This window comes from Copadichromis virginalis, linkage group LG4 (genome assembly GCF_057382275.1).
Source record: "Copadichromis virginalis isolate Kocher_CV1m ecotype Utaka linkage group LG4, C_Virginalis_male_GT1.1, whole genome shotgun sequence".
NCBI classification, from domain to species: Eukaryota; Metazoa; Chordata; class Actinopteri; order Cichliformes; family Cichlidae; genus Copadichromis; species Copadichromis virginalis.
The window spans coordinates 24,002,781-24,027,451 of record NC_140621.1 but is presented as its reverse complement, the minus strand read 5'-3'; the positions used below and the strand labels follow the sequence as shown (position 1 = coordinate 24,027,451).

The 24,671-nt window shown below is 36.8% G+C and overlaps 2 protein-coding genes and 2 gene segments (V, D, J or C); all 4 read left to right on the top strand.

Moving 5' to 3' along the window:
* Positions 1–10,081: 10,081 nt before the first annotated feature.
* Positions 10,082–14,114, top strand: LOC146711501 (immunoglobulin lambda-1 light chain-like). The gene is made up of 4 exons (XM_085455445.1): positions 10,082–10,153; positions 10,250–10,575; positions 12,495–12,528; positions 13,265–14,114. The coding sequence occupies exons 1-4, from the start codon at positions 10,114–10,116 to the stop codon at positions 13,585–13,587; spliced, it is 723 nt and encodes a 240-aa protein (XP_085311571.1). The 5' UTR covers positions 10,082–10,113; the 3' UTR covers positions 13,588–14,114.
* A 2,658-nt stretch (positions 14,115–16,772) lies between these two features.
* On the top strand, positions 16,773–17,241 carry LOC146711500 (Ig kappa chain V-VI region NQ2-6.1-like). The segment is given in 2 exon segments: positions 16,773–16,812; positions 16,907–17,241. Coding segments are annotated over 2 exon segments (375 nt in total).
* Positions 17,242–17,993: 752 nt separating this feature from the next.
* LOC146711499 (immunoglobulin lambda-1 light chain-like) lies at positions 17,994–21,632 on the top strand. Its single transcript, XM_085455444.1, has 4 exons — positions 17,994–18,093; positions 18,171–18,496; positions 20,385–20,418; positions 21,119–21,632. Exons 1-4 carry the CDS (start codon positions 18,054–18,056, stop codon positions 21,439–21,441), a joined length of 723 nt encoding a protein of 240 aa, XP_085311570.1. The 5' UTR covers positions 17,994–18,053; the 3' UTR covers positions 21,442–21,632.
* Positions 21,633–22,787: 1,155 nt separating this feature from the next.
* Positions 22,788–23,245, top strand: LOC146711498 (immunoglobulin lambda variable 3-21-like). The segment is given in 2 exon segments: positions 22,788–22,830; positions 22,914–23,245. Coding segments are annotated over 2 exon segments (375 nt in total).
* Positions 23,246–24,671: the final 1,426 nt, after the last annotated feature.

Sequence of the window (24,671 nt, the reverse complement as noted above, 5' to 3'; positions counted from 1 at the left end):
TTCCTGGAGAGGCTCCTCAGTATGTTCTAAGATTTTATCATTCTGACAGCTCACTTGAATTTGGAACAGGATTCTCCTCAGACAGATTCAACTCTAAATCCTCATCAAACATTGATTACCAGTTCATTATCAAGCGAGCAGAGACAGGAGACTCTGCAGTGTATTACTGTCAGACATATGATGACTCTGCTTCTGCGTACGTATCACAGTGATTCAGGCTGTGACAAAAACCTCCTCATTAGTACTTCTGCTTTTTGAGACTCTGTAACTTACAGATTATAGATCCATCAAGAAAATTCTAAAGAAAACGCACCACCTTCAGATACTGTGTTTTTAAATACTGGATTTCTAGTTTTTGTTCTTTAATTAAAAATATAAAAAGGAAAACAGTGAAACAAATTCACAAATTATCAGATAAACCAAATTACATGTTCTCTCAATCAATTTGGTGCAGTTCTCACAGCAGAAAAGCCCACTGTGCATGCTTGTCTCAGAACAGTTAGGACACTTTTAATAACACAGACTCATCTGTGCAAAAGACACTTCAACAATGAAACTGTTTCACATTTGTCAAAACATCAACAGTCAGTCAATTATTTAAACTCTGTGATGAATGAATGTAAAACTTTGACTACACTACAGAGTCATCAAAATGTTTAGTTTTTGTTTTTCTTCAAAATATTACTGACCTTTGATAGAGTTCTGCAGAGAGTAAGCTTAATGTAGAACAAAAATGAAATGTGAAGAATGTCTTTGAAACTTTACATAACTGATGAAATGGAGAAGAGCAAAATAATACTCGTCAAACTCTATGCATGAGAAAACAGACAAAGAAAACTCATAACAGTATAGTCCAGGTGGAAGTTTTCCACTTAAATAAAGCCTGCAGACGAGCGGTGAGCGGTAGCTAACATTCTTTAATCCAAACACACAAAGACAACAGACAACCAAGCTTGATGGAGCCCCACAAAACATACTTTATTATTGATGACTGATAAATAAAAAGAAAAAAAAGAATACAATACAGTTCTAGAATTGTGTTGAATGGGATTATTTTACAACAAACTATTGCCAATAAATGTAATTGTCATGGCAGGTTATGCCGGTTATGCCAGTGTGTTTGTTGAATGGACGCAAGTGAAGACACAAAGGGATATGGAACTCAGAGGTAAACAAAAGGCAAGCATTTTTTGTGGCTGATAACATGAACTCAAACGAAGGCAAACAGGGCCGAGAGCTAAATGAAAACCTAAACTGGAAGAATTGAAATAACTGAGACAGAGATGAGACAGAGGAACTATGAATGGACTAAGACAACTATGATATGGTAACTATGAATACCTGCAGGGAGGTAACACAGATGATCCGACAAAGACTGAAAGGACACACACAGACTAAATATAAAGAAGGGAGATTAGGGGAAGTGGAAACACGTGAGGAAACAGCTGACACAATAGACCAGGGGTAAATTGTTCTTATATAGCGCTTTTGTACTCTTTCTGAGCACTCAAAGCACTTTATACAACTAATTCATTCACCCATTCACACAAGCACTTTCTTCTGAGCTCTTAAGTGCTAAGTATCTACCATTCATACACATTTACACTGCGATGGATGCATCGGAGAGCAACATGGGATTAGTATCTTGCCCAAGGATATTTGGCATGCAGACTGGAGCAGCCTGGGATCGAACCACCAACCTTCTGGTTAGTGGCTGACCTGCTCTGCCACCTGAGGTACAGGTACACACCCAGGGGTGTCGAACTCCAGGACTCAAGGCCCGGTGGGTTAATTAAATGATTAGTTCATTACCAGCCCTGGAGAACTTCAAAACATGTTGAAGTTCTAGCCCCGTTCTAGCCAACTTACACTGGCTTCCTATTAAATATCGATTTGATTTTAAGATCTTGTTGTTTACTTATAAAATTCGAAATAATAGGGCGCCAAATTACTTAGCTGATCTCCTCTGTCAGTATAGCCCTTAGAGAGCACAAAGATCATCGGGTCAACTGCTCTTAGTGCAACCTAGATCTCAGCTGAAGACTAGAGGAGATCGTGCCTTTGCTGTTGCCGCACCCAAATTATGGAATAATCTTCCTCTTGACGTTTGCGTATCTGATTCTATTCAATCTTTTAAATCATGTCTAAAAACTTACTTGTTTAACCTAGCATCCGAGGCTAATTAGAGTGATTTTCATCCGGCTCTGCATTTACATTATGTAATTATTTTATATCTGTAATTTATATTTTTTATTTTGTGATTTTCTGTGTTATGGTATTACTGGGAAGCACTTTGGTGTACTTTGGTCTTTAAATGTACTATACACATAATTTTGTTATAATTTGATATGATACATGTTAGAAATCACAGTAAAGCAAAATGTTTAAGTCATGTGTTTATTTGCAGATATTCAGAGAAACTGCTATTTTTCATATATCATAAAAGCATTGGCTATACAACATTTGTTTTACTTTTTTAGTGAGCAAGAATACACTTTCAAAGTAGCCACTAACATAAATTCAGAATGACTAACCTGAAATTGTTGCATTTTAGTAAGGTGTAGATATGAGAACATAATCAATGTGTAACCACATTTAACTGTTTTACTCTAAAGAAATGCTCTGAAAGTGCCTGTTTTTCCATATTTGTAGACTGGAGAGTATCATTACACAATTCTGCTTGAAAACTCAAAGGGAAAGGTGACACTCGTTTAAAACATCGGTTGTAAATTTGCAAATAAATCTTCACACTCAGTTAATGAAGCATCACATCTACTCCTCCCTCTCTTCCTGTCCAGGATACATCTGCAGGTCTCGGTATCTTTTATAACTTCATGCAAATGAAGTCGTGTCAGCTCTCTGTAACATTAGATGAGACTTTCCCTGACTATAAAATGTGATTTGTATTATTATATTTTCAGGCTGCATTCCACTATAATTTGGTAAATTAAAGGCAGTTTACCTCTTTGGTTTGGTCTTTGAACTTCTCATAATAAAATAAACTAAATGGAGTCCAGCTCTGTAACTAATCTTTACTGCAGCTCTACTCCTTTACAGTTCACTTGGTCTTCAGGAAGTCCCTGTATACTCTCTCCTCATGAGTATTGTTGTGCACCAGTAGGAACCCGGAATCCACTGGACCAGAGACACACACTCCTCCGCCGTACTGGAGGATTTGGAGTCCAGGTTTTTCTTCATGCTACCAGCTAAGACACTGACCATAACCAAATACAAAACTAGTTAAGAAACACTCAGAAAAAGTAAAAGGGGAAAATGCCAGTGACTTCCACGTGTAAAATCATTTGTTTTGATTGTTCTTTCACCATTGCCCGTGTTGTGCACCTGTTGTTGATTGCATTAAGACTAAAGCAGCTGAAATTGATTAACAATCTAACAAACCTCTGCTTCTTGACTGATCAGACCAGAAATTTAACATACTTGATGCGATACTCTTAAAAAGTGTTTCTTTAATTTTTTTGGAACACCATATATTTTCTGTGCTTCCCTTTCACTGGATGTTCTTAATGGTTTTTCATAGTTTGGAAATTTTAAGCTGAAAACTTAATGTTTCTGTAAATAATGCTAATATCATTACTGTCATTTTCTAGACTTTCATACTTTTATGGCATTTATAGCTGTTAAACACTGTGTATTTTCAGACTGCAGCCTCTGTGCTCCTGTGCTGATTAACAACCCCCTCTGCTACTTAACTGCAGCTGGGGCTGATCAGCTAATGAGGCTCTCCCTCTATCAGGAGGTGACTCGGACTGGAGGAGAGAGCTGTGCTGGGAGAAAAAGCTGCAAAAGCAGTCTGATCAAGTTAGTGTGAAAGTAGTCAGTTTAGTGAGGTAAATATACAAGAACCTCAGACGGTTATGAATTCAAATTTAGCAAGAGTTACATCAAGGCATAGTTTTTGAATAAAGCACAAATATAACCAACTATAATCCTGCCTCACTTTAGATGTGGAGATAGTAACCATTATAAAATTCAAAATAACAATCAAACAAACAAACAAAAAAGAAATGAAAAAAGGGGAAAAAGAAGAAGAAAACATTACCAACATCAGTGTTTATGAAAATAATGTTAATAATACAGGTTAGAGAAAGGGGGACGAATCCAACGCTCCTCCTCCTGTCAGACTCTCTGAGTTTCAGTGATATATTTAATGGTTCACACCTCCTCTCCTCTACAGAAGGAGTCTAATCTCTTTCCAAAATACAAATCCATTCTCAACACACACTGACAACATGCTGGTGACTCTCTGTGCTCTCGTCACTGCTCTAACATGTAAAGGGTCTAAAATATACTGAAGACTAGACCTCATGTTACAGTTAAATGTCAGTGTGTTTCTCTTGACTCTATGTCTTCTTGTTGTTTGCAGGTGTGAGTGGTGTGACGGTGCTGACACAGAAACCTCCTGTTTTATCAGTGAGGAAAGGAGAGACAGCCACGATGGACTGTAACCTGGGGACTGTTACTGGCAGTGCTGCTCGGTGGTATAAACAGATTCCAGGAGGAGTTCCTCAGTATGTGCTGAGGTTTTATCATGGCTCTAGTTCTCCAACCTATGGCTCTGGGTTCTCCTCACCAAAATTTACATCCACTCATCAGTCAACATCAGATTATCGTTTGATCATCAACAATGTGGAGGAGGGAGACTGCAGTCTATTACTGTAAGACGTGGGACAGCTCTGCTGTATCACAGTGATTTACACTGTGACAAAAACCTCCCCACTGATACTTCTGCTTTTTGATGCTCTTTTTTTCACATGCTGACAAAAGACCCATTCAACAAACTCAGTTTAAACCCACCACCTTCAAATAGTGTGTTTATTGTTATTTTTCATTTATTTTAATGTTCATCATTGAAAACTCAACAACTTCAGACAGTCTATTAATAAACACTGAATTTCTCTTTTTGATACATTTTAACTATCATCACTGAAAGTATATAATATCGAGGAATATGATGACCACCAAAAACACAAATTGCCATATGTATGAACACAATTATGTGCATGTTTTTAAATAACAGCAATTTCACAAACAGTTGTCTAAAACTCTGATAACTGTCACATTCTAGCTGCAGTAAATGACATTAATCAACCCAAACGGATACTGATAAAGTTGCATAATAGTTTTAAAAATGTTTCATATGAAATAAAAATGCAGCTACATTGCATTTTATCTGTTGCTTCTCTTGTCACTACAATCGTTTTCACATCTCAGCTGAATAGTAAAGGATGTTTACACCTCACACTGACAACATGCTGGGGTCTGTCTGCTCTCTCATCACTTCTCTAAAGTGTAAGACGTTCTTCTCATCTGTTTCATAGCCCATCTTTTTGGAGAAAGACATTTCACACATGTTCTTTATGTGTTTGCTGGCAGATGCTAATGCAGTGTTAGTGTTTATTCAGATACCTGCTGTCCACTCTAGATAAAGAAGGTGTTGAATTATGTTAAATGGTCTAAACATTAGTTTCTTTTTTTATTATTCACATGGCACATGTAATTACAACAGCAATTGACCAAAGTGCTGTATAAAAATACAAAATAATTAGTACCAAACACCAAATGCCAAACAAATATCAAAAAACTCTCTTACTGTATTAAAAGCCAATGAATACAAAAGTGTTTTAATATGAGATTTAAAAAGATTGACAGTAGGAGCCTGTCTGATGTGTAAGGGTAGATCAGTGGTAGGCAACCCCAGGCCTCGAGTGCCAGTGTCCTGCAGGTTGTAGATGTGTCCATGATCCAATACGGCTGATTCAAATTGCTAAATTACATCCTCAACATGTGTTGAACTTCTCCAGAGGCTGGTAATGAACTAATCATTTGATTCAAGTGTGTTGACCCAGGGTGATATGTAAAATCTGCAGGACACCGACCCTCGAGGCCTGGAGTTGCCTACCACTGATGTAGATTATATCACAGTTTAGGTGTTACAACCCCAAACGCTTGATCACCTCTGTGAACCAGCCTCGACCTTGGTATGGTTAAAAGCAAAAGATTATTTGATCGACAAGATCTAGAGGGCACACAAGGCTGTAAGAGGTCAGACAAATACCCCGGAGCCTGTCAATTCAGGGCTTTGTAAGTCAACAATAAAATTTTAAAATCAATTCTGAAGTGAACAGCGAGCCAGTGAAGATAGGCAAGCACCGGAGAAATGTGTTCACGTCTATTGGTTCGGGTCAGAAGACGAGCTGCAGCATTTGTCAAAGTCAATGAGAAATGTCAATGTTGTTTTCCAATGAAGTTTTAATAAAGGTATTATTCCCTTTGTGCTTCTGGAGGCCTTGGCATAATTTTCCCATTTTTCTGATTTTATGCTTCAATTAGAATATATAGATTATGGCGCTAATTAAGAAACAAATGAAGAAAAAAGAAAAAAATATGATGATGTAACAGGGTGAAAGGAGGAGACACAGCTCCTCCTTTTGTTAGTTGTATTAAATGGCTCCTCCAGCACCTTTTCTTCAAATCAGTTCTTCGTTCACGTCAACATCATGCTGGTGACTCTCTGTGCTCTCATCACTGCTCTAACATGTAAACACTTTGAATTATATTGCACACATATATACTAATGTCTGTGTGTTTCTCTTGACTCCATGTCTTCTTGTTGTTTGCAGGTGTGAGTGGTGTGACAGTGGTTACACAGAAAACTGTGCTATCAGTGAGCAAAGGAGAGACAGCCACCATGGACTGTAACCTGGGGACTGTTACTAATGAACCTGCTTGGTGGTATAAACAGATTCCAGGAGGAGTTCCTCAGTATGTAGTGAGGTTTCGTCATGACTGGAGTTCTCAATACTATGGCTCTGGATTCTCTTCTCCAAAATTCACATGTACTCATCAGTCAACAACAGATTATCGTTTGATGATCAAAAATGTGGAGGAGGAAGACTCTGCAGTCTATTACTGTAAGACATGGGACAGCTCTGTTAAGGAGTACACATCACAGTGATTTACACTGTGACAAAAACTTCCTCACTATTACTTCTGCTTTTTGGGTACAAACTCAGTGCACCATATAAACAATTAGTTCTTAAACATTGCTCTTTTAAATGTATTTATTGTATTTCTTTATTTATTTCCACTTTCACTTTAAATAAACAAAGGACCAGAATATTCACATATTATTCACACATAAAACCTCACATCATCAGCTTTTAATGTTATTGTACTGTAAAACATGTTTGATGAAAAAACATTCTCAACATATTAACTGGTTAATCTGATTTCAAGCCACAGTACGAAGAAAAATGAGACCACACAAATCCTCTTTATATTACAGTTCAATAATTTCACTAATTCATGCTTCACTAAAATTCAGTCAAAAAAAAAAACCAAGACTCAGATCAGATCAGCTAGTTGCAGAGATTTATTATTTTGAATCAGCTTTAGTTCATCAGAAGCATGTTAATGAGGTAGAAAGAGAATGTAAACATATACAGATAAGGTAATTTCCCTGTGTTTATTTCTATTGCTTTTTTTGTTTGTTGACGGAGGAAAACACAGGGCTTAAATACACAGGGAGTAACGAGGGATCAGACACATCTGGGAGCAATCACACAGGGACATGGAGGAAGCAAAACTGGAAATATTTACAAAGGATGCGAGACTATCAAAGTAAAAGACACAGATTTGACACGAAGATCCAACTGACAGCGAAGACAGAGCGAACATGGGTCACAGAGACAAGGGTAACTAACACTCACAGAGAGACATGACTGACTGGGGAGACACAGGAGATGAACGAACACAGAGACAAGGGTGACTCGACATGAAGCGGTGAACACAGGAACAGCACAGAGAAAACACAGCAGCAGAGACTAAACACAGGCTGAGATAAACACTAAGGGAGGGAGAACTAAGGTCACTGAAAACTTAAAAGGAAACCAAAATCATGAACAACAGTAATCAAAGATTATAAATCTAAAACTTGAAAGACAAATATGAGTCGCAGACCCAGTACTGTGACATATACAGTGGGGCAAAAAAGTATTTAGTCAGCCACCGATTGTGCAAGTTCCCCCACCTAAAATTATGACAGAGGTCAGTAATTTGCACCAGAGGTACACTTCAACTGTGAGAGACAGAATGTGAAAAATAAATCCATGAATCCACATGGTAGGATTTGTAAAGAATTTATTCGTAAATCAGGGTGGAAAATAAGTATTTGGTCGAAGTTTTGACTATTCTGGCAGCTCACTTGAATTTGGAACAGGATTCTCCTCTGACAGATTCAACTCTAAATCCTCATCAAACATTGATTCCTAGTTCATGATTAATCAGGCAGAGACAGGAGACTCACAGTCTATTACTGTAAGATGGGACAACTCTGCTAACAGTGGAGTATCACAGGGATTCACACTGTGACAAAACCTCCACACTGATACTTCTGCTTTTTAAGACTCTTTCACAACCTGGTAAAAGACACCTCTAACAAACAAACCTTCAAATAGTGTGTTATTTGTTTGTTCATTTTTTTTTTTAAATATTTATCATTGAAATCATGAACAAAGAAAACTGGGGAAAATCCATATTCATCCATCCATCCATCCATTGGCTTCCGCTTATCCTTTTCAGGGTCGCGGGGGGCGCTGGAGCCTATCCCAGCTGTCAGTCAATAACTACTCATATGCAAAATCATATACAAAAAGCAGACCTACATTGTATGCATGTACGTATAAGTAATATAAATTTAGACACCAGACTCAACTCTTAAATAGTTATAAACATAGATTCAGCATCATTAAATGTAAGAAAAGAAGAAAATGTGTGATGTGTGACAATAAGGACATTTGCATTTAAACTAAAACCATTCAAGGAACTGCCTGTAATGGTTCAAGTCTCTGATGGAGCTGATGGAGAGTTTTTAAATGAGGACAATTCACTTTACTTTGTAACAGGATTCTCCTCAGACTGACTAAATTCTACATCATTCTTAGACCTGGATTTAGAGTTAAAAGGAGGAGGGTAAGCATTGTACTGCACTGAAACATAGACTCTATTGCGTAGAACATAACACAATCATGAATACTGAGACAAAAAACAAACAAAACACAACTGAGTGACTGAGTTAACATTTCCAACCATTAATTGTAGAACAAAACAAATGAATACAAAAATGAATTTGAGTGTCTAAAACCAAAATGTTTTGGTAAACGCAAATTAGTCAGTCCTCTAATTGTTGTGTTTAACTCTCAAGATGTAGATGAGCGACACTGGTATTTGTTTTTGTGAATCAGGGGAACTATATCAAGAGTATCACTGTATCACAGTGATTTCATTTGTGAGAAATACCACAAAACTCATGTGGCTCAAGTTTGCAATGAAACAGGCGCCCACACAGTTCTAGTACTAAAATTATTCTTTTTTTTGAACTCTTTATTCAGTTGTTTAATATTCATAAATGGCGTAACATTTTATCAAATGTTCTCCTAATCCTAAACACTCCAGTTTCATGTGAATTTCCAGAGAAGTTCATACATTTCAAGGTTGTTGATTATGTAATTATAACAGGTAACTGTAAGGGTTAGCGGGATTCTGATCTTTTTTTTTTGTCCAAACATAAAAACTGGTAATGGTAAAAGCATCAGTAATAAACCTGAAGAACATAGCAACCATCCATACATACATACATCTTCTTCCACTTATCCAGGGCCGGGTCTCAGGGGCAGCAGCCTAAGCAGAGGACCCCAGACCTCCTCCAGCTTCTCTGGGGAAACATCAAGGTGTTCTGAGGCCAGCCGAGAGATATGCATATCTGGGGTCTGCCCCGGGGAATCTTCCCAGTCAGACATGCCTGGAACACCTCACCCAGGAGACATAGCAAACAATTTTTCATAATAAAATGCAGCAGCACAATTTTAAGGGAGAGGAGGGAGACATCACAATCACCAATATTTATTAATACAAAAACAGAATTACCCTCCACTGAACATAAATTACCCAAACATCGCAAACTACGCAGATTTAGCTCCTCCTCCTGTCAGTCTCTCTGAGTTTCTGTCACATATTTAATGGCTCACACCTCCTCTCCTCCTACAGAAGCAGTGCACTCTTTCTAAGTCACAGGTCTCAACACACAGTGACAACATGCTGGTGACTCTCTGTGCTCTCATCACTGCTCTAACATGTATGGAACCTCATTTATACTTCAGATTAGTAGTTATTTGTTGGATTCATATGTGCTTGTGTTTCTCTTGACTCCATGTCTTCATGTTGTTTGCAGGTGTGAGTGGTGTGACGGTGCTGACACAGAAACCTCCTGTTTTATCAGTGAGGAAAGGAGAGACAGCCACCATGGACTGTAACCTGGGGACTGTTACTGGCAGTGGTGTTCGTTGGTATAAACAGATTCCAGGAGGAGTTCCTCAGTTTGTGCTGTATTTTTATCATAGCTATAGTTCTCCAACCTATGGTTCTGGGTTCTCCTCTCCAAAATTCACATCCACTCATCAGTCAACAAAAGATTATCGTTTGATCATCAAAAATGTGGAGGAGAGAGACTCTGCAGTCTATTACTGTAAGACATGGGACAGCTCTGTGAGAGAGTACGTATCACAGTGATTTACACTGTGACAAAAACTTCCCCACTGATACTTCTGCTTTTTGATGCTCTATTTTTCACATGCAGACAAAAGACCCATTCAGCAAACTCAGTGTAAACCCACCACCTTCAAATAGTGTGTTTATTGTTATTTTTGATTTATTTTAATGTTCATCAATGAAAACTCATCCACTTCAGACAGTCTGCTAATAAATACTGAATTACTTGTTTTGATATATTTTTACATTCATCACTGAAAGTATAAAATATCGAGGAGTATAATGACCACCAACAACACAAATTGCCATATATATGTACACAATTATGTGCATTTTAAATTATGTGCATCTAACACAATTAAACCTATTATGTGTGTGTCTTTTTAAATAACAGCAATTTGACAAACGGTTTCCTAAAACTCTGATAACTGTCACATTCTAGCTGCAGTAAATGACATTAATCAACCCAAATGGATACTGATAAAGTTGCATAATAGGTTTAAAAATGTTTCATATGAAGTGAAAATGCAGCTACATTGAATTTTATCTGTTGCTTCTCTTGTCACTACAATCGTTTTCACATCTCAGCTGAATATTAAAGGATGTTTACACCTCACACTGACAACATGCTGGGGTCTGTCTGCTCTCTCATCACTTCTCTAAAGTGTAAGACGTTCTTCTCATCTGTTTCATAGCCCATCGTTTTGGAGAAAGACATTTCACTCATGTTCTTTCTGTGTTTGTTGGCACATGTTAATGCAGCAGAAGTGTTTATCCAGATACCTGCTGTCCACAAGGTTTCTCCAGGTCAAGAAGTTGTTCTCAGCTGCAATATGGTTCAATTATGTTGGATGGTCTAAACAAGTTCCTGGAGGGGTTCCTCAGTTTTCATTCTGGCAGCTCACTTGGCGTTGGAACAGGTTTTCTGTCCCCAGAGGTGGGAAGTAACCAAGTACAAATACTTACTTACTGTACTTAAGTACAAAGTTTTCAACAAGCTGTTCTCAACTGCAACATTGAGAGAGATGATAGGAATTCTATTAGCTGTATAAACAAGTTCCTAGAGAAGATCATCTGTATGTTCTAAGATTTCTCCATTCTGACAGTTCAAAAGCTTTGAAACAAGATTCTCCTCAGAAAGATTCAACTCTACGTCCTCATCAAACATTAATTATCATTTAACTATCAAGTTCGCAGAAATAGAAGACACTGTACTTATCACAATGTGTTACAAACCTCTTGGCAGTACATATGCTTTCTTAGACTCATTCACTTGAGTATAGTCTAATCAAGAAAATGCAGAGTAACATACAACCTCCAGATAATGTCTTATTAAACATTGGATTGCTCATTTTTTAAAATCCTTTTTTTTTTTTTACCTTTAACCTGCTCAAATACAACATTAAAAAAGCTGAAAGCTTTTATGTCGGCGGTACAAACAGGTTCCTGGTTCTTCGCCTCATTTCTGAGATTTCATCATTCTCACAGGTCAACTGCATTTTCAGCAGGATTCTCCTCAGACAGACTAATATCTAAATCCTGACCAAACACTGATTTGCAGTCTTTTATCAATCATGCAGAGACAGGAGACTCTGCAGTGAGTTCCTGTCAGACATGGGAAGACTCTCCCAAAAATGCTCCGTCATAGTGAACCAGACTAAACAAAATCTCATTGAGAGACAGTGAATCTCTGTTTAATTCAGATCAGTAATGAGTACTTAATTAAGTCTTACACAAAACAAGTGACAAGAAGGAAAAAACACGACTACACACAGAGAAATGCAGTTATAAAATACAAACAGATTGATGAAGGGAATGAGATGTTGACAGTGAAAGTTGGTCTCTACAGGATGTTTCAGTTCCTCTCCCCTCATCAGTGACAGTCAGGAGGTTTTTGTACAGCCATGTATACAAACTGAATCACTGTGGTATTCGGACAAGGCACCAAGCTGATTGTGACAAGTAAGTGCTTTTTAACTGATCATAAAACAACAGAGATTTTGCAAAACTCTGCTGATGACTACTTAGTTCAATATTTTTCTTGTTCTGCATAATTTTTATGATTTTATACAACATGAAATAGTTTGAGGTTGTTGTATGTGCAGGAGACATGAATTCTTTATATTAAAAAAATTGAAAAGGTGTCAAACCAAATTTGTATATTTTTATATAAATGTTGTTCACTAAACATTATGTGAAATAGGATATCATCTGTTCTTATTATTCTCATAGTGTTTTTATTTAATATTGGGGTTGGCATTTCAAAAACATATATAAGATTGTTTTCTTTTTCTTCAGTAGTAGTTAACAGTGTTACTAAAGTTAAAAATTAATTTTAAGTGATTAGAAACGGGCTGTACAGTTTTTTTTTTTAATGAAAGAAAATTGCTCACAGTAACTGACATGTTATGCAGAAACCTCCAGAATTAAATTCACGACATCTTACATGAAAAGTTAAAGAGTAACTAGTCATATTTTATTTTAGGAAAACTTAAAAAGAAAATCAATTGATATGTTGGGTTGTTATGTCTGTATATTTTTCCAAATCACATTAGTATTGTTTTCTTCTAATTTCATAACAAATATTATGTTTATTCCATATTGACTCTTATTGATGTCTCGATTTCTTCTGTTTTCATTATTTCATTTCATTTCCTTTGATTTTTCAATTTCCTGAATGTTCTTCATGTATTTTCAGGCTCCAGCCTCTCTCCTCCTGCCCTGACAGTCTTCCCTCCGTCCAGTGCTGAGCTCCAGTCCGACACAGCTTCTCTGGTCTGTCTGTCCAGTCAGTCTTTGCCTTTTGCAGATGTGAGCTGGTTGGCTGCTGGGAGTCCAGTGAGCAGTGGGATCTCTACCAGCACTGCTGTTCAGAGATCAGACCAGACTTACCAAATCAGCAGCTCTCTGACCATCCAGACATCAGACTGGAACATGGATAAGGTTTATACATGTAAAGTGTCTTTGGGCTCACAGACTTCAGAGAAAACCATCAAGAAGTCAGAATGTCCCACTGAATAGTCGAGGACCAGAATGCATTTAAAATCTGCTTCTTTACTGCTTGTGCTGTTTGCTCATTACAGTCTTTACATGTTAGAAATCAGAATAATGCAAAAGGTTTAAGTCATGTATTCATTTGCTGGTTTTTGACAAGTATTTTCAGGAATTTGTGTTTTGCATTAAATTAATAAAAGCATTGAATTAAAAAATGTGTTTTCTTGTGAGTAAATGGGAAAATGTGTCACTGTATTATAAACAACATAAGTTTAAGGTTATTAAAATGAACTGTTAAATTTTGGAGAGGGGCACAGAGAGGAAAAAAACACTCATAAGCACACCACTTTTTAAAATATCTTCTTCCCATAGTTAAAACATAAGTATTTTCTGACATACACGCTATGTAATATTTGAACACTAGAGAGCATCATTTAATAATTCTTCCTGAGTAACAGAGAGAGCAAGTGTCACCGGTTTAAAATGTTGCAAATGAATTTTCACACTCAGTGAAGCATAACCTCTGCTCTTCTGTTTTTTCATGTCCATGATGCACCTGCAGGTGTTATAACCTCATGTAAATGAAGTATCAGCTCTCTGTAAAATAAAATGGAACTGCTGTTTAGTGGAAATGTTTTAATTATTACCATTCGATCATTCAGAGACAGTTAGCTGAATCCTGTTTGATTTTTGCCTAAACATAACTTTATTTACTGTTAAGGAACACTAAATAGAGTCCAGTTATGAAATGAAATGTGTTACACCCCAAAACACATAAAAAAGGAAAGATAACGCCCCCGCTCTAATCTCCCAAGGAAAGACCAATGCTGCCACAGGGTTGCGCTTTCACAACAACCAGATATTTTGTTAATTTCAAAAGGTAGCAAGCATCAAGATGGGCATGGTCAAAACAACAAGCAAAACACTCTAGAAATGAAACAAAACTGACCTACCTATAACGAGAAACCCAAAAGAAAATACTGGCCTCTTACCTGTCTCCCTAACCTAAACTGGAGAAAAAGGTTTTGTCAGGTCACAAATTTTGAAGCTTTTGAATACAATTAAAATCAAATCACTCATGCTGATTCTCTGGAAAAGAGCAGAACAGACTTAAAACAGAGTTTATTAAACATTGTCATATGAACAGCAGAACAGTGCATTTACAGCAAAAATAACACATATCAATCAACACAAACAAAAGCAAAGCAACCCCGGGGTGTAGAGCCTTAAAGCACAAACAGAAACACATCCAAAAGACAGACAGGAAAGAAGCAGCAGACAAAAGCTACCCAATGCATATTTCACTCATGTTATTTAGGGACAGTGATCCCCCCCCCTCCCATCGTTTGGTATTCTTTCTTCCTTTTTTATTTCTCTTCATCTTCTTTTTGACACTCTTCCACATCCTGATAACAGAGAGATCAAGCAAACTCAGTATAAACCCACCAAGATAAAGTGGTGGGTTTACATTATCTGCAACACATTATGCAGATAATATTTTGTAGTTTTTCTCTGTCAATTTTTGCAAATTTCTCAAAGCAGAATCATCATAACACTCATTATGCAGTTCTGACAAGCAGTTAGGGCATTTTTATGACACAGACCTGTGCACAGGACACCCCAACAATTAAAACAACAACAACCTTTTCACATTCGCCAAAACATGAATAGTAAGTCAGTCACTTCAATTCTGGGATGAATGAATGTAAATTTTTCACCACCCTATAAAGACAGAGTGATTGAAATATGACTAATATCTAATAATATAATATCTAATATCTAGCAACTCAAAGCTAGCAACTTGTGCTTTTTTTGGTCCAGACTCACACAATTAATTTTTAAACATTGTTCTGTTATTTTTATTGATATTATTTTTATCTTCATTTAAATTTTCACTTTAAATAAAGAAAGCCCCAGAATACACACACATTATTCACACACAAAGCCTCACATCATCAGCTTTTATTATTATTGTACTGTAGCATATGTCTGATCAAAAACTGTGAAGGTTCTCAGTCATCCAGGTCATCTTCTTTCCAAGCTTCTTAGAATTTGATCAAAAACATGCTAATTGTGAATATGATTTCAAGCCAGGAATTATATTAACTGGTATAAGCAAGTTCCTGGAGGGGTTCCTCAGTATGTTCTAAGATTTCTTCATTCTAGCAGCTCACTCAGCTTTGGAACAGGATTCTCCTCAGACAGATTCAACTCTAAATCCTCATCAAACATTGATTACCAGTTCATTATCAAGCGAGCAGAGACAGGAGACTCTGCAGTGTATTACTGTCAGACGTGGGATGACTCTGCTTCCGCACCCGTATCACAGTGATTCAGGCTGTGACAAAAACCTCCTCATTATTACACTCAACAAAAATATAAATGCAACACCTTTGTTACTGCTCCCATTCCCCATGGGATGGACGTAGAGACCTAAAATTCATTCCAGATACACAATATAACCATCCCTCCCAAACAGTGGTCACAAATCAGTCCAAATGTGTGGTATTGGGCACATCTGCCATATTGAGGTGTGCCACATCAGGATGCTGATCTGACATCATGAGTAGTGCACAGGTGTACCTCAGACTGCCCACAACAAAAGGCCACCCTGGAATGTGCAGTTTTGTCTCACAGCAAAATGCCGTCAGCTGTCATGATGCAACTGCTGTGACAAATTTTGAGATAATTATATAATTTTTATTTTGTTGCTGAATCTTAATGGTTTATCACAGGGTGGGAATTTCAAGCAGCAAACTGCTTCTGTTTTTAAAAAACTGTTTTTATACATCACATTTTAAACAGGCCCATCTTATTTACAGATATTTAGTTATTTAATTAGATGATCCCACTGTTGTGCAAAGTTTGACATGTGAGAGAATAACTTTCTGTGAAAATGATTTTTTTACAGAGCTAAAGCTGAAATTGTAAACTTTATGTTGCTTCAGAATATGCTAATCTAATTATAGTTTATAAATACAATACAAGTTAAAAGTATAAAATATAACCAACCATGGAAAAAGAATGGCTATTAACCATTCCAAAATAATTAAAAAAAAACTATATATACAAGACATATTATTATTGTTATTAATATTAATAACACAGGCAAGCGGAAAAAAGAAAACTCCAAAGCTCCTCCTCCTGTTAGTTGTATTAAATAGTTCCTCCACCATCGCCTCTCCACTCAGTTCTCAGCCCACTCAGACAACATGCTGGTGACTCTCTGTGCTCTCATCACTGCTCTAACATGTAAAGAGTCTAAAATATATTGAAGAATAGACCTCATGTTACAGTTAAATGTCAGTGTGTTTCTCTTGACTCCATGTCTTCTTGTTGTTTGCAGGTGTGAGCGGTGTGACGGTGCTGACACAGAAACCTCCTGTTTTATCAGTGAGGAAAGGAGAGACAGCCACCATGGACTGTAACCTGGGGACTGGTACTAATGCTGCTGCCTGGCATAAACAGATTCCAGGAGGAAGTCCTCAGTTTGTGCTGTATTTTTATCGTAGCCATAGTTCTCCAACCTATGGCTCTGGGTTCTCCTCTCCAAAATTCACATCCACTCATCAGTCAACAACAGATTATCGTTTGATCATCAACAATGTGGAGGAGGGAGACTCTGCAGTCTATTACTGTCAGACATGGGACAGCTCTGCTAACAGTGGGGTATCACAGTGATTCACACTGTGACAAAAACCTCCTCACAGATACTTCTGCTTTTTGATGCTCTTTCACATGCTGAAAAAAAGACACATCCGAGAAACACACTGAAATCCCACCACCTTCAAATACTGTGTTATTTGTTTTGTTTTGTTTTTTAAATTAATTTTAATATTCATCATTGAAAATATGAATAAAGCAAGCAGAGGAATATAGAGATATTAATCAGCCAAAACATGTCAGAAGTGGACTAATACTGTATATAACTAAAAGTTATCTATAAGTAATAGAAATTTAGTAAACACCAGTCTCAGCTCTTAAATAGTGATAACTATACATCAGGCAGAAATAAATATAAGACGAGAAGAAAACGTGTGATGTGTGAGGATAAGGGCATTTGCATTTAAACTACAACTGTTCTGAATTTGTTGAGACTTGTTCTACCTCATGTTCTTATAAACGTTACTGTTTATTCTTTTCACATAAGTCCTGCTCACATTTCAGCTAGAAAGAGATTGGTGTTAACACCTAAAACTGTCAATAATCAGTTACATAATATTTATTCCCTTTACAACAATATTTTCATGAGCAATATGTCATGACAGCCATAAGTGTGTCGGTTGAACATGAGCCAGAAACATTTAATTGATGTTATTTGCATTATAAATGATTTTTTATTCTATGAATGAAAATCATTGTGTTGAATCTCCTCCTCCTTTGGTTTGCCTCTCCTCTGTGTCTTTAAGTGTCAGTATCGCTTCACTTCTCACTACAATCTCACTCACATCTCAGCTGAACAGTAAAGATCATTTACACCTCACACTGACAGCATGCTGTGGATCCTGTGCACTCTCATCACTGCTCTAACATGTAAGATCTTCTGTTTTAGGGTGTATATTTTTGGAGGTAAACTTTTCATTCATGTTTTTGTGTGTGTTTCCTGGCAGATGTTGATGCAGTGATCGTGTTGACCCAAACACCTGCTGTTCACACAGTTTCTCCAGGTCAAGAAGTTGTTCTCAACTGCAACATAGAGAGATATGATGGGAATTCTGTTAGATGGTATAAACATGTTCCTGGAGAGGCTCCTCAGTATGTTCTAAGATTTCTTCATTCTGGCAGCTCACTCAGCTTTGGAACAGGATTCTCCTCAGACAGATTCAACTCTAAATCCTCATCAAACATTGATTACCAGTTCATTATCAAGCGAGCAGAGACAGGAGACTCTGCAGTGTATTACTGTCAGACATATGATGACTCTGCTTCTGCGTACGTATCACAGTGATTTACACTGTGACAAAAACTTCCCCACTGATACTTCTGCTTTTTGATGCTCTATTTTTCACATGCAGACAAAAGACCCATTCAGCAAACTCAGTGTAAACCCACCACCTTCAAATAGTGTGTTTATTGTTATTTTTGATTTATTTTAATGTTCATCATTGAAAACTCATCCACTTCAGACAGTCTGCTAATAAATACTGAATTACTTGTTTTGATATATTTTTACATTCATCACTGAAAGTATAAAATATCGAGGAGTATAATGACCACCAACAACACAAATTGCCATATATATGTACACAATTATGTGCATTTTAAATTATGTGCATCTAACACAATTAAACCTATTATGTGTGTGTTTTTAAATAACAGCAATTTGACAAACGGTTTCCTAAAACTCTGATAACTGTCACATTCTAGCTGCAGTAAATGACATTAATCAACCCAAATGGATACTGATAAAGTTGCATAATAGGTTTAAAAATGTTTCATATGAAGTGAAAATGCAGCTACATTGAATTTTATCTGTTGCTTCTCTTGTCACTACAATCGTTTTCACATCTCAGCTGAATATTAAAGGATGTTTACACCTCACACTGACAACATGCTGGGGTCTGTCTGCTCTCTCATCACTTCTCTAAAGTGTAAGACGTTCTTCTCATCTGTTTCATAGCCCATCGTTTTGGAGAAAGACATTTCACACATGTTCTTTCTGTGTTTGTTGGCACATGTTAATGCAGCGGAAGTGTTTATCCAGATACCTGCTGTCCACAAGGTTTCTCCAGGTCAAGAAGTTGTTCTCAGCTGCAAGATTGTTCAATTATGTTGGATGGTCTAAACAAGTTCCTGGAGGGGTTCCTCAGTTTTCATTCTGGCAGCTCACTTGGCGTTGGAACAGGTTTTCTGTCCCCAGAGGTGGGAAGTAACCAAGTACAAATACTTACTTACTGTACTTAAGTACAAAGTTTTCAACAAGCTGTTCTCAAATGCAACATTGAGAGAGATGATAGGAATTCTATTAGCTGTATAAACAAGTTCCTAGAGAAGATCATCTGTATGTTCTAAGATTTCTCCATTCTGACAGCTCAAAAGCTTTGAAACAAGATTCTCCTCAGAAAGATTCAACTCTACATCCTCATCAAACGTTAATTATCATTTAACTATCAAGTTCGCAGAAATAGAAGACACTGTACTTATCACAATGTGTTACAAACCTCTTGGCAGTACATATGCTTTCTTAGACTCATTCACTTGAGTATAGTCCAATCAAGAAAATTCAGTGTAACATACAATTTTCAGATAATGTCTTATTAAACATTGGATTTTTTACCGTTAACCTGCTCAAATACAACATTAAAAAAAGCTGAAAGCTTTTATGTCGGCTGGTACAAACAGGTTCCTGGTTCTTCTCCTCATTTCTGAGATTTCATCATTCTCACAGGTCAACTGCATTTTCAGCAGGATTCTCCTCAGACAGACTAATATCTAAATCCTGACCAAACACTGATTTGCAGTCTTTTATCAATCATGCAGAGACAGGAGACTCTGCAGTGAGTTCCTGTCAGACATGGGAAGACTCTCCCAAAAATGCTCCGTCATAGTGAACCAGAATAAACAAAATCTCATTAAGAGACAGTGAATCTCTGTTTAATTCAGATCAGTAATGAGTACTTAATTAAGTCTTACACAAAACAAGTGACAAGAAGGAAAAAACACGACTACACACAGAGAAATGCAGTTATAAAATACAAACAGATGGAGTGAATGAGATGTTGACAGTGAAAGTTGGTCTCTACAGGATGTTTCAGTTCCTCTCCCCTCATCAGTGACAGTCAGGAGGTTTTTGTACAGCCATGTATACAAACTGAATCACTGTGGTATTCGGACAAGGCACCAAGCTGATTGTGACAAGTAAGTGCTTTTTAACTGATCATAAAACAAGAGCGATTTTGCAAAAATCTGCTGATGACTACTTAATTCAATATTTTTCTTGTTTAGCATCATTTTTTATGATTTTGTACAATCTGAAATAGTTTCAGGTTGTCTCATATACAGGAGACATGAATTACTTATGTTTAAAAAATGTGAAATGGGGTCAAACCAGTTCTCTGACAATGATGTGAAATATGTTGTTTTTCTGTTCTTATTGCTTTTAATTTATGTTTAGGTTGGTATTTCAAAAACATACATAGGCCCATTTTCTCTTTCTTCAATAGTAGTTAACAGTGTTACTGAAGTTCAAAATTACTTTGAAGTGACTAGAGCCTGGCCGTACACTTTTCTTTGACGTGAAAGAAAATTACCCACATTAGCTGACATGTTATGCAGAAACCTGTAGAATTTAATCAAAGACATCTTACATGGAAAGTTAAAAAGTAACTAATCATATTTTATTTGGTAAAAATATAAAAAGAAATTCAAACAATATGTTGGATCCATATATTTTGGTATTGTACATTAGTTTTGTTTTCTTCTAACTTCATCACAAACGTTATGTTTATTCTATATTGACTCTTCTTGATTTCTTCTGGTTTTATGACTTCATGTCCAATTTCCTTCTTTCTTTTATTTATCTTTTTTTGTTTTCTAAACATCTTTCATGTATTTTCAGGCTCCAGCCTCCCTCCTCCTGTCCTGACAGTCTTCTCTCCGTCCAGTGCTGAGCTCCAGTCCAACACAGCTTCTCTGGTCTGTCTGTCCAGTCAGTCTGTGTCTTTTGCAGATGTGAGCTGGTTGGCTGCTGGGAGTCCAGTGAGCAGTGGGATCTCTACCAGCACTGCTGTTCAGAGACCAGACCAGACTTACCAAATCAGCAGCTCTCTGACCATCCAGACGTCAGACTGGAACATGGATAAGATTTATACATGTAAAGTGTCTTTGGGCTCACAGACTTCAGAGAAAACCATCAAGAAGTCAGAATGTCCCACTGAATAGTCGAGGACCAGAATGTGCTTTTAAAATCTGCTTCTTTACTGCTTGTGCTGTTTGCTCATTACAGTCTTTACATGTTAGAAATCAGAATAAAGCAAAAGGTTTAAGTCATGTATTCATCTGCAGATTGTTAACAAGTATTTTCAGGAATTCATGTTTTGCCATAAATTAATAAAAGCATTGGTTAAAATAAATAATAAATTGTGTCACTGTTTTGTTAGTAACATAAATTTAAAACGATTAAAATGAACTCTTAACTTTTAGAGAGGGGCACACGGAGGAAAACAGCACTCATAAGCACACCACTTTTTAAATGTCTTCTTCTCATAATAAAAACATTAGTATATTCTGAAATACACGCTATGTAATATTTGAACACTAGAGAGCATCATTTAACAATACTTCCTGAGTATGAGAGAGGGCAAGTGTCACTGGTTTAAAATGTTGGTTGTAAACTTGCAAATGAATCTTCACACTCGGTTAGTGAAGCATCACCTCTCTGCTCTTCTGTTTCTTCAGGATGCACCTGCAGGTCTTAGTAACTCATTTATAACCTCAAGTAAATGACATATCAGCTCTCTGTAAAATAAAATGGAACTGCTGTTTTTAATGGAAATGTTTCAGTTCATATCATTTGATCATTCAGAGACAGCTGAATACTGTTAGACCATGACACATGAAGGCAATCCATTTCTTCCACTTTTATGAAAAGGCGTCTCCTTCAAACATTTGCAAGAAAGTTATCTTCTCATAAAGATTTCCCTTTATATACCAATTGTGCTATTTTTTTTGCAACCTACAATGAGCAATACTTTAATTACTCCAAGATACAGCACAATGGCATCTACAGGGATTTCACAGCCTAGTTTTTTTCTTAGTGTTAGACATGCACTGTCCCAGTATATTTGAATTTTGTTGCCTACCCAAAGATTTTGTGAGTGGGTGGCATTCATTTCATTTCCTGCTGTTGTCACCCACATTCCTTGCTTTTAAGGTCTAAGAAACACACAAATTCAATTTTCCCCAAGTAAGTTCTCTTCAATTTGTTGAGCTTGTGTGTCACCCACATGACCAATCCTCCTTTGCTATTTGTATGCCTAGTTCTTTTCCCCCATTTTGTTTTAATGTAAGTATTAGTCCCTTTGTTCTTCTGGAGGCCTTGGTATTATTTTCTCATTATTCTGATTATACGCTTCAATCAAAATATATACATTATGTTGCTAATAAAGAAACAAATTAAGACAAAAGAAAAAAAAGGAGAGGAGGAGACACACCTCCTCCTCCTGATAGTTCTATTAAATGGCTTCTCCAGCAGCTTTTCTCCAAATCAGTTCGTACTTCACACTGACATGATGCTGGTGACTCTCTGTGCTCTCATCTCTGCTCTAACATGTAAACACTTTGATTTATATTGCACACATGTATACTGATGTCAATATGTTTCTCGTGACTTCATATCTTCTTGTTGTTTGCAGGTGTGAGTGGTGTGACGGTGCTCACACAGAAACCTGTTTTATCAGTGAGGAAAGGAGAGACAGCCACCATGGACTGTAACCTGGGGACTGGTACTAATGCTGCTCGGTGGTATAAACAGATTCCAGGAGGAGTTCCTCAGTATGTGCTGTATTTTCATTATAGCAATAGTGGTCCAACCTTTGGCTCTGGGTTCTCCTCTCCAAAATTCACATCCACTCATCAGTCATCATCAGATTATCGTTTGATCATCAGCAATGTGGAGGAGGGAGACTCTGCAGTCTATTACTGTCAGACATGGGACAACTCTGTTAATGAGTACGTATCACAGTGATTTACACTGTGACAAAAACCTCCTCACTCCTTACTTCTGCTTTTTGTGCACAAACTCAGTGCACCAAAGGCACACAATTAGTTCTTAAACATTGCTTTATTGAATTTATTCATTGTAATTTTTTTTCATTTGCACTTTCATTTTAAATTTAAAAAAAAAGCACCAAAATATACACACATTATTCACTCATAAAGTCTCACATCTTCAGCTTTCAATACCATTGTGGTGTAAAATACGTTTGATCAAAACATTGTCAACATGTTATTTCTGAATCAGATTCCAAGCTGTAGCCTCTAGTTGCAGAGAGAAGAAGCATGTTAGTGAGGTAGAAAGAGAATGTAAACATTTATAGATAGACAAACTGTGTTTGTGTATGCCTATTGTTTTTTCTTTTTTCTTTTTTTTAGATAATCAATGTATCTAATTTGTTGTTATGAAAGAGGAATATACTGCTTCACTGAGTGAATGGGTTAAATTATTAAATTAAATTAAATTAAGTTAAATTATTATTATTATTATTATTATTAATAATAATACAGATGGTACTTTTTCCTTTGGGAAGGTACCATGTGTGCAGTCTACAATTCGGTTGAAGAAAGATGTTGAATGTATTTAATTACTGTAGAAAAATAATTGGTTTCTGTGCATTTTTTTTTTACCCTGGCAATAAATTACAGTCTATTAAGTCAATTAAGCATCATGAGGCAGAGAGTGGAGGGTTGTTCCCTATTTTCTTGCTGGGAGTTGGCAACACTGCTAGTTAGGTATATGTAAATATTGATTAGATTGTTTGATATTTCCCCTAAGTACTGTTTAAAATACCAGAATAGGGAGGATGGTGTAGGTTTAAGTTTATTGGATTAATACATATATACCAACAAGATAGTGTACATCACTGTCACAACAGCATTTGTATTCATTCAAAGGCTTTATGGCTTTTCCTTATAATAACTGGTGGGCCGGTGTCCCAGTCCAGACCTGGTCTCAGGTATGCATAAAAACCCTTTATTTAATTAGAAATCCCAGTCTTCAATTACTTCAATACTACAAAATATTACATACAGTGCACTATACAGGTCATCAGATGTTCAAGATGGGCTTTATGTTCTCCAACAACTGCTCACACTGTCAAGCCAATACACCGGACAATTACATCCATGCTCTTTGGTTCTGTTCACCAGTTCAGAAGTTTTGGCGCGAGATATGTGAATACTTATCAAAGTGTCTGAAATGTTACATTTCAACTTCCCCTTTAGTGTGCTTGTTGGGCATCTTAGATTATGTCACTACAGAAAAGAATATAGCCCATATGGCTGCCCTATGCATTGCCAAGAAAACAGTCCTCGTGAACTGGAAAAGTAAAAATAATCTTAATTGTAACCAATATAGAAATTATCTAATATATCACATTAGTCTTGATCAGAGA